This window comes from Ictidomys tridecemlineatus, chromosome 10 (genome assembly GCF_052094955.1).
Source record: "Ictidomys tridecemlineatus isolate mIctTri1 chromosome 10, mIctTri1.hap1, whole genome shotgun sequence".
NCBI classification, from domain to species: domain Eukaryota; kingdom Metazoa; phylum Chordata; class Mammalia; order Rodentia; family Sciuridae; genus Ictidomys; species Ictidomys tridecemlineatus.
This window is the reverse complement of record NC_135486.1, coordinates 11,745,238-11,755,944: the sequence shown is the minus strand read 5'-3', so window position 1 is coordinate 11,755,944 and position 10,707 is coordinate 11,745,238. Positions and strand designations below refer to the sequence as shown.

The 10,707-nt window shown below is 40.5% G+C and overlaps 1 protein-coding gene across 2 annotated transcripts in view; it reads right to left on the bottom strand.

Annotated features, from left to right (window-relative positions):
- Window positions 1–437: 437 nt before the first annotated feature.
- The window catches only part of Fam20b (FAM20B glycosaminoglycan xylosylkinase), a 51,227-nt gene continuing 40,957 nt past the window's right edge, over window positions 438–10,707 (bottom strand). For both annotated transcript variants that reach the window (XM_078022377.1, XM_005319760.5), the window contains exons 6-8: window positions 9,193–9,384; window positions 6,287–6,346; window positions 438–4,309 (exon numbers count right to left, since the gene is read on the bottom strand). In XM_078022377.1, the coding sequence (XP_077878503.1) occupies window positions 4,078–4,309; window positions 6,287–6,346; window positions 9,193–9,384 (484 nt within the window). In that variant the 3' untranslated portion in view covers window positions 438–4,077. The remainder of the gene's footprint in view (window positions 4,310–6,286; window positions 6,347–9,192; window positions 9,385–10,707) is intronic.

The window sequence follows — 10,707 nt, the reverse complement described above, 5'->3', positions numbered from 1 at the left end:
AATATACAAAAAGCAAGGAGAATTCTTTTTTTGTACCAGGGATTGAACCCAAAGGTGGTTAACCACTGAGCCACATCCCAGACTTTTATTTTTTTATGTTGAGATAGTTGCTTAGGTCCTTGATAAGTTGCTGAGGCTGGCTTTGAACCTGCCATCCTCCAGCCTCAGTGGCTGGGATTACAGGCATATGCCACCATGCCTGACCCGACGATAAATGATTCTATGAGAAACTTGGACAACTGTAGGGACCTTTAGATTAGTAAGGAAATTCAAAGGTCTTATCCATAAGATGCTGTGAAGTAATCCTGTGGAAGTTTAAGTGGGGGCAAAAGATAGAATCTATTCACCAAAAACAAGGAGGAAACTGGAATAGAAAACACTGGTAAAATCCTGAAAGTCAGGAAAAAAGATTCATAGGAAAAGATGATACCCCAATATTTATTAAAATCTTTTATTTTCAGCATCAAAACCCATAGAACACATTAGTTGTATTGTGTGGTGTCTTACCAAGTACATCCTCTATTTGTGCAACAGCTCTGAGAGGAAATCCTTGGCAGATCAAACATGAGGGTGGTGATTCTTACACCTCCTTTTAAGCGAATAAATTAGCTTCCGAGTAATATTTTGTTTCCCCCAATGTTCTGTTTCTGAAGAGCACAGTACAGTACCCAAACCCTATTCTCGCCCAGACTGAAGGAGTGGAAAGGAGAAAAGCTGCCCCAGCCCCCGCCTCCCAACCCCAAGCAAGCTTCCCGGGGACAGGTGTCCCCACCTGGCTTACCAGGCCTGCCTGGCAGGTGTGTGCAGAATGGATGGTCTATGTGTTACTGAAGGTCCACGCACAGAGACTGAGAAGAAAACATTTTATAAACTTCAAGTCCTTCTGCAATGTAAGCCAGTGTTTTCCTGTGTCAAAATAAATACATTTTCCTTGCTAGAATTATGTGACTATCAATACAAACAACTTCACCCATGTTTCCTGCAGCTCAAGATCACAGGATGGCTTGCACAAGACAACTCACCAAGGGAGGCATTACCATCCCCAAAGGGTGACCAGTTACTTGGCAAAGAGAATAGATACAGGGAGGACTGGGAAGGGAGGTTGAGGGAATACAGTGCATGGGAATGAAAGGCCAAAGTGCTTTTTTCTTTTTTAAAGAAAAGATGGATTTCTGTGGAAGAAAATGCTGCCTTCAAGTGACATTAAAAAATTGGCTTGTACAGGATTTGACTTTCCCCATTTTCTTCTTACATTTCATCTGACATATTAACCCTGAATGCCAATAGGGAGAAATGCCTTAAACTATATTCAACAATATTATTATTTTTACACAGAGAATTATTTATACCTTTCCTGCCAAATCACAATTCATTCTTATATCACTAAAGAACAGTTTAAAAATGAAAACTATATGCCCAAATTTCTACAAACTTTGGAAAACATATTTTTAAGAAGTGGGAGGAGAGCAAAAATGACAATCAGTTCTGATTTCCTATTTTTATAGTATTAAATATATCTGCATCTATCTAGATGTTCAGTGGGCATACCTAACTTAGAGCTGACAAAAACCTTCCAATGGTTCGACTGCAATAGCCCCAGATTCTAATAACAAACCCAAGGAGGCCAGTGTTACAAAACTTTTAAAAAGATCTTTTTTAAACAGAACATAGCATTTGTGTTTTAGGGCTATAAGCTTATGGTGAGTTTTCTCTAAGATTGACCTAAACACACTTTTCCAGCTTAATCCAATTCTAACTTAGAACATAAATTTATGTTCTCAGCATGTCATACCACTCTTTCAGCTCAGTTCTAATTCTGACCACTATGGCTCTGAACACATTTTAAGATCATGAGTTTGAAAAGAATGAAATGGTACAATTTCTACAAATGCTCTGAAGAAAGCACGATTTTTTTTTTTTTTTTTTTGCACAGTACTGGGGATTGAACCCAGTGGCACCCTTCCACTCAACTACATTCTCTGCTGTTTTTATTTTGATACAGGGTCTCCCTAAGTTGCTGAGGCTGGCCTTGAACTTATGATCCTCCTGCCTCAGTGGCTAGGAATACAGGCATGTGTCAGATAGAACATTTGCCAAAAAAGCTTTCCCTCCTGTTTTTTCCCTTAGCAGAATCTTCTGCCTTTGATGTTATGAATAAATTTCCTGTTCTGAGAACAATTCTTATTCATCTCATTGTTGTACACCAAAGGCAGCATATATTTGAAAAGAACACTAATCCATAATTTAGTTCCATGAACGCTCATGAGCAGAGTACAGCAGAGCAGACTGGTGTCCTTTCTATCGGCTCTTAGAAGTTTGAGGTTAAGCACCAACCAAGGTGGACTGTGACGTTCCTGGGCACACACAGCAAGTGGTCTTACAACTGGGATTAATACTTCTTTGTCAACACTATTTCAGCGTTGTTTGCTAACATCTGTCCTCTTAAATCAAGACCCTTTTAAAAAACTTGGTCTATTCTTATAACCACCTCAAGATGTATATAAAAAGTATAAAAGTTTCCTAATTCCATGTCATTTTAAAGTACTTACAAGTACCCAGTTATCTTTCAGTGTGAGAAAATGAGCATAAATTTGAAAGCTGTTTTTGGTCACCCAAAATTGGTCTCCAATGGTGGTCATGAAATGTGTTCAACCACTCTGTTTAAATATTAGTGTATGCTTGGCAGCAGTACAAAACTTCAACAGCATCTGGTCAAGATGCAGCAGGGCACTGGTCTCTGAATGCACAGAAGCGTGAGTGTCCCAGGCCTGCCCTGCTTTGCTCGATTAATTTTCTATAGTTGTGGACACTCCAGAATCTGCATTTCAACAGTCTGAATTGAGAGTGCCAAGAGGAGATTATACATCATGGGTTAAAAAATCCAAATGAGACTAAGCAATGAAATCAGGATTTGATATAAACCAAAATCTTCAGGCTCCTTCTGTCAACCTCCTAAGTTTCAAGGCTCAGAAGGCTTAGTTTTTTTGATTCCAGTCTTTTGCATGGCCCAAGTCACAGCTCTGTCCAGCCACCACCAGGGTGTACACTGTCCTCTGCAGAAGATCTGCCTTTTCTCACAAAAACATCAATTTCAATGACCAAATGCCTTAAAGGCCGTGGTGGAAATTCATTTCAAGAAAGAAGTGAAGACGACAGAGATCACAGGCAGCCTTACTTATTCAAGGTGTTATTTCAGTTAGCTTTGTTAATTTGGAAAGGATCTGCCAGCTGCTTTAGGCAAAAGAGGAAAATAAAATTCTCCATAAAGAGTCATGTTTGAGTTGTAAAATAATTTTCTCTAGAGACTTTTTTTTTTTTTGTTAATTTGGACATAATTGTGGGAATGCAGATTTTACCTAGGTAAAAGTCATATTTGCTTTCTACACACTAAGAACATAAATACAGGGAAACCTGTCATCTTCCAGATTCTGGTTCTACCAGGTGTCTCTCTACTTCCCTCCATTAAGATCATCAAAACCATACTACCCAATTGCTCAAAAACCTGAACTTCTTTCCAATTTTGCCCTTCCCTTCAATTTTATCTTAAAAACATATCCCCTCCAACAGAGAATGTTATTTTGGCTCAATAGACAAAATTTTATTTGCCGCCACTCCGTAGGAGGCAGTAAGCTTTCAAATTAGACTAGTCTTGGTAAAAAAGACACAAGAGATCTTAAAGTATTTCCACAAAATTCACAGGTGTGGAGAAAGGACTGCAAGGTTCTCCTCAAAACACACACTCTGGAAGCAATCCCAGCATTCACTTATCCAAATGTCACACCTGTTTGTCCTTTGGTATGGGAACACAGACTGACAAATGCTGATGACCACTGCTAGAAATGGGCAACTGCCGAGGACGCTGGAAGGTGTTTCTGCAGGAACATCCCGAGCTCTGACACTTGTGGTCTTTGCTTTTGCTTCCACTACAGAAAAAAACAAAGACACCCAAGGCCATCCTGTCCTCCACCACCAGAACTTGCTGCTGGCCACTTCCAAAGCCATCTCATACCATTTGGAATTGATTGTGCTGTTTCTCTATCTTTGTAAAAATAAGTTTCACTTATTTTCTGTTGACAGTTACAAGTGGGACAGAGGCATCCTGTCTTCTACCAGCACAGTGTCCATCCCAAACTGGTCAGTGCACTGCTTCACGGTGGCCAGGACATTCAGGAGCCGCTGGTCCACAGCGTCCAGGTGAGGATCAGAGAGCACGGGGGAGATGGGATCATGGGCCATGGCAGATTTTAAGGCAGACTTTAGCACTCCATTCTTTAGGTAGTTCAGTCTGTTCCAGGTAGAAACCCTAATGCTGGAAGAAAAAGTTTTAGAACCAATTACATAAAAATCTCTGTCAAATGGAGTTATCTTGCTTGGCAGCAAAAGTAAAAGAAAAAAATTATGTATAATATTTTAACTAAAACAACAAAAAAGAAATCATTTCTGTTTTAGAATTACCTCTACGTTAGCAGTAAGCCACATTACATGTTGGCTTTTTACACGTGTTTACTGCAGTGCTATTTGTAACAGGAAAATGTGAACCAATCTGAAGGTCCAACAATTGGGAAATAGTTAATTATTGCTCAATCATTCTAAGAAATACTAGGCAGCTTTGAAAATTTAATAGCATGGAAAAATGTTTATATGTGGGTGGGGAGACTTATATCTCCAAGTCTGTGGGGAGAAAAAACATGTGTGTTATGAGAATTATTAAGACTATATGCTTAGAAGCACATAGTGTTACAGTGTTAAGAAAATTATCTTTAAATGTTCATTGATCTTTTAAATTTCCTTCTTTTAATTTTAAAAGTTTCACAATAATATAAATAGAAAAAAAATATTTTAAGGATACCTACTTTCCTTTATTATCTCACCAACTACTATGTTTTTTTTTTTTTTTTTAGTTGTTGACAGACTTTTATTTATTTTTATGTGGTGCTGAGGATCGAACCCAGTGCCTCACATATGCTAGGCAAGCACTCCACCTGTGCCCACAACCCCAGCCCAACTTCTATGGTTTCAATGTTTATTCCTTCTGAAACTCATGCTGAAAGCTGAACTGTCACTGTTAAAGTATTAGGAGTTGAGACCTTTTAAGAGGTGATCAGGCTGTGAGGGCAGAGCTTTCTTATCTGCTATAAAAGGTGGCCCTCTCCTCTCATTGCCTTTCTGCCTTCACCATATGAAGACACAGCAAGAAGGCCCTTACCAGATGCCAGTGCTCTGACACTGGACTTCTCAGCTTCTAGAACTGTGAGCCAATACATTTCTGTTTATTATAAATTACCCAATCTGTGATATTCTGTTAATAGAAGCATACAACAGAGTAAGCCACCAATTAAGGAAGATCTTTTTTTTAATTTATTTTTTAGTTTTAGGTGGACACAATATCTTTATTTGTTTTTATGTGGTGCTGAGAATCGAACCCAGCGCCTCATGCATGCCAGGTGAGCGCGCTACCACTTGAGCCACATCCCCAACCCAAGGAAGATCTTTTTTAAAAAAATAGAATTTTTCTCTCCAAAATCACCAATACCCTATTCCCCAAAGTAAGTATATGGACAGCTTCAAACTGGAAAATGGCTCCCAGAGGCTCAGAAAGTACTGACTTGGGGCAGATATAAAAATGGCATTAGCAGTAATTCAGAGTTAGGAGAGGAGAGCTGATGCTGGAAAAACTGGCAACCTTTTACTCTTTCCCCAGCTCACCTTAACAAATGGAGAGACAACCCACCCACAGTACAGTGCAGGCCTTCCATTATTATTATTATTATTTTTAGTTGTAGTTGAAGGCAATACCTTTATTTTATTTATTTTTATATGGTGCTGAGGATTGAACCCAGGGCCTCCTGCGTGCTAGGCAAGCGCTCTACCGCTGAACCATAACCCCAATCCCAAAGAGGATCTTTTATTTATCTCAGAAGGAAAGTTCTTTCCACCCTCTGTATGAAGTGGAATTCACTAGGTAGGCAGTAGGCAAGAGGCAGCCTGCTCTGCAACTAATTAGAAAAGTAAGAAAATCAATCTCTGCACTAAGCACAGAGGGACTGTCAAGCTCAGACACTGGCCAGTTTACTTACTCGAATTATGCCACAAATGCCCAGAGCATAAAAGCTTCCCATCCGCCATTCCCTGACCCTCATCTCAGGATCTTCTAGGGTTCTGGACTGAAAAAGTATGAAAATCACTGCTCGGGGAGCAGGAAGTTTTAAGGCCAAGAAAACAGATTCACGGTTCTGAGAGCCTGGAAGGGAAGGCACCACAGACACCGAGTGCTAGTGTAACTTACATGCAGCACTGATAGAGAGGGGCAAGGATGCTTCTCTCATCCAGCGAGGGGTTCCCAAAGCTGAAAATTAAAGAAAACTGAGTGAATAAGGCAGAAATACTAGTTCTCTTCTTAGGTTCAAAGCATCAGCAAATTTTATAAGAAATCCAAATGTTACTCTAGATAATTTCATGCTCCAGCAATTCAAATCACTTAAATTAAAAAGAAGTAGGGTGTGACCAATTAGACAAGGATCCGTAACAGCCTGTACCAAAGTAGGAAACAATAAATAAACTCATTTACAAGGATACTTTTTTCCTGCCAACACACTGCAAGGTGCTGGATCATAACCATGGTAACACAGCATGGAGGTCACAGACCAAAGGGAGGATGTGAAAACCCCTACTTGCAAAGCTTTTAAAGGGTGGCGAGAGCATAAAGGCTCCTCATATTAGGTTCCCTCAAACAGGCAGATGACCATTACTGGTAAAAAGAAGTTAACATTTGTCCTACTCCAAAATCACCAATACCCTATTCCCCACAAGTAAGTATATGGATAGCTAGCTTCAAACTGGAAAATGGCTCCCAGAGGCTCAGAAAGTACTGACTTGGGGCAGATATAAAAATGGCATTAGCAGTAATTCAGAGTTAGGAGAGGAGAGCTGATGCTGGAAAAACTGGCAACCTTTTACTCTTTCCCCAGCTCACCTTAACAAATGGAGAGACAACCCACCCACAGTACAGTGCAGGCCTTCCAATAATAAAAGGAATAGCAGCTACAAAGGTAAAATGTTTTGTCTTCTAAACTCAGTGATACCTAACGCCCAATGCAAGAGGGGGTCCTTTGTGATTAATGGGAATCTCATGAATGGATCCGTATCCTCATACAAAAGGTCTGGGGAGCTTATTCACCTCTTCTACCCATGAGGACACACAGAAGGCACCAGCTATTAAGTCCGGCTCATACCAGACACCAAATCTGGGGCACTTTGTTCTTGGACTTCCCAACCTCCAGAACAGTGAACAATATATTTCTGCTACCTATAAATTAAGAGATATAAGGTATTTTGTTATAGCAGCTCAAATGGACTAAGGAATTTCTCTGATATATATCAAGCACATGCATTGTAATACATATGACTTTTGGAGGGTTACTGGGGGGTTGAACCAAGGGGTGCTTAACCACTAAGCATAAGATCTTTTTAACAAAATGTTCATTTTTTAAAAATATTTTTTTTAGTTGTACATCTGGACACAATACCTTTTTTATTTTTATGTGGTGCTGAGGATTGAATCCAGTGCCTTCCACATGAGGCAAGTGCTCTATCACTGAGCTACAACCCCAGCCCCAAAACGATCATTTTTACAAGTAAGAACAAAGATTTTTCAAATATAGACAGCCCTGGTCACTACTTGCTTTGCTGTGATAGGTTACAGGGTAAGGTAGTGTTTGCTGGCCTTTCACTTGGGTAGCTGTCACCATTTTCAAGGAGCATGAGGTACCTGTTGTTCAACATAAGAGCTAGTGTCATTTGCAAATGCTGGCCAAGCACTCTGCCGAGCAGCCACGTCTCAGCTTATTCCCAGCATCCAGTGGGATTTTTTCAAAATGGATTTTTTCAAAAATGGCCCACTCTGGACAATTCTGGGCTCCAAGGAAGCTTTCTATTTACTACTTATTAAATGTAACTAAAAGTATGGTACTGAGCCAGCCACCATGGAAAATATATCCAGTGTACAAAATGAAAATACAATGTGCTCTCCAAAGAGCTTAGGCCTAAAAAACAAAAATAAAAATAAGGACATTCTATTTATTCAAAATGAATAAATTTGTTTTATTCAAGACAAAAGTCATCTGTCTTTACATATCATCGCCATGCAATTACTCTTCCCCTCGTAACAGCAAAAGCCTGGACCTAGCTAGCCACAAAAATAGCAAAATATCCTATCAAATAAATTTTTAAATTGCACAAACCTTGGGATAGAATTTAATAGTAAATACATTTCACTTTCTAGTAGAACTGTATTTCTCAGATTTGATGTTCTATAAACATCGTAACCAAGAAAGAATGATGTAGGTAATGACAAATGAATAACCTTGACTTCCAATTGTCTGTGAAGAGGACCACAATTTCCATTTTTTAAAGTCCTGAGGGTGTAGGGAAGGACAGTGTTTATCAATTGTCTTCTGGATATTTTCCAGGACACCAGCTATAGTTGGATCTGAAATGTTCCCCCAAAATTCACTGGTTGAAGGCTTGGTTTAGCTGGTGGTCCTCCTGGGAGGTGATAGAAACTTTAGGAGGTGGGGCCCAGCTGAAGGAAGTAGTCACTGGAGATGTTCCCAGTGCTTGTCCGGCTGTCACTCCCTCCCTCCCAGATACCGTGAGGTTAGCAGCTACCCTCCACCACAGGTTCCCCATGATGTTTTGCCTCTCCACAGGTTCTGAAGGAATGAAGACCATGGAATGATACCGTGAGCCAAAATAATCCTATCTCTTTTAAATTATCTCCAGTATTTTTAAAAAAATAGCTGACTAGGTGGCCTGCAAGGGTGCATATGCTAAAGGAATGCCAACTGGCCTGTAGCACTGCTGGAGAGTCAGGAGCATTAGGAGGTAGGGTGTAATGGAAGGAAGTGAGGTCAACATTGGGACCCCAGCCCCTTTCTATGTTTCTTTGCTTCCTAGCTGTCATAAGCACCTTCTTTCCAACATGTGTTCCTATCACAATGCTCTATCTCATCACAGGCTCAAAAGCAACAGAGCCAGCAAACCTTTCTGAAACCATGAGCAAAAATAGATTTTTCCTCCTCTGAAGTTGATTTATCTCAGGTGCCTGTCACAGTGATGGAAAGCTAACACAATATGCTTGAAAATATCCTTTTATGCTTGGAAATGAACAAAAGATAGTCCTGCTGGCCTTACCTTTTGGCATTATCAAGAAGGATGAGCATACTAGCGCCTTCATCATCCTGAAAGCTCTCATAGTGATGGCGGTCAGCATTGCCAATCAGGTAATCAAAGACAGAGGTGTCAATGATGTCCAAGAGGCGTGGGCCTGAGTCATATGGGGATGTTTTCTTCACAGCATCACAGTAGCTCTCATCATACTCCCACCTGATGGCAAGCAGCATCACAAGAATTACTGAGTACCAACAATGTATCTGGCTGTTATCATCTTAAATGTCCCCCAAAGGCCATGTATTGAAAGCTTGGTTACCAGTCTGTGGCACTATCAGGAGGCAGAGCCTGGTGGAAGGAAGCCAGGGCATCAGGGGTGTGCCCTTAAAGGAGATGTCGAGGCTCAGGAGATGTCGAGGCTCTAGCTCCTTTTACTCTTTTGCTTCCCAGCTACCATGAGGTGAGCAGTTTTCCTCTACAACTCACTCCCCATCATGATGTTCTGTCTCCCCACAGTTCCAAAAGCAATGGAGCCAACCAACCATGCTCTCTGAAACTGCAACCATGGCATGGAATCATGGCTCTGAAACTGTAAGCCAGAATAAATTTCTCCTCTTTCCAAGTTGTTACCTTAGGTATTTTGTCACAGTGACTGAAAACTAACACGGAGGGGCTGGGGTTGTGGCTCAGTGGTGGAGCATTTGTCTGGCATGTGTAAGCCCTGGGTTCAATTCTCAGCACCACATATAAATAAATAAAATAAAGATTTTCCAACGACTAAAAAAATATTAAAAAAAAAAAAGAAAGAAAGAAAGAAAACTAACACGGAGAGCTGGTACCAAGAAGTAGGGTCGCTGCTGTGACTACACCTTATGATGTGGTTTAGAAACCTTTGAATTGGTTTGCAAGAGGAGTTTAGAAAAGTGGGGAGAAGCAGGCTAGAGAAAGTTTGGAATGCTGAAAGCAGGGATTAATGGGAGATTCTGGTAGAAACTCACAAGACTAGAATGTTGGCAGACAAAAGAAAAGTAAAGGTTTCAGAGGGAAACGAGGACTGTATTGGGAATTGGACTAGAAGCCACTTGTGTTAAAATTTTGGTAAAAACTTTGTCTACATTTTGTTCATTCTCTAAGACTTTGTGTGAAGCTGGGTTCAAAGTGACAGACTAGTTTATCTGGCAAAGGAAACTTCAAGGCAGCAAAGCAGTATGGGCATTACAGGCTGCTTTTAGCCAATTTTACTGTGAGAACTGGTAGCCAAAAGCAGAAAAGTGTGTAAAGTGCAGGCCAAGGAGGGTATAGATGCTGAAGACATCAGTGCCATTAAAAAGAAGCCAAGTACTTTGTACCTGAAGAATATAAAAGATGGAATCAGCCAGACCCCAATAATCACAGGTATAAAAGGATGAAAAAGTATAAACCTTTCATTTGAGAAGAGACCGCTGGGGCTGAGGCTCCCTGCTCACACAGGGCCTAAGGAATTGTTTCCCTAACATTCTGTGTTCAGCCATCAAAGCACTTAGAGGCCACTACAACTGC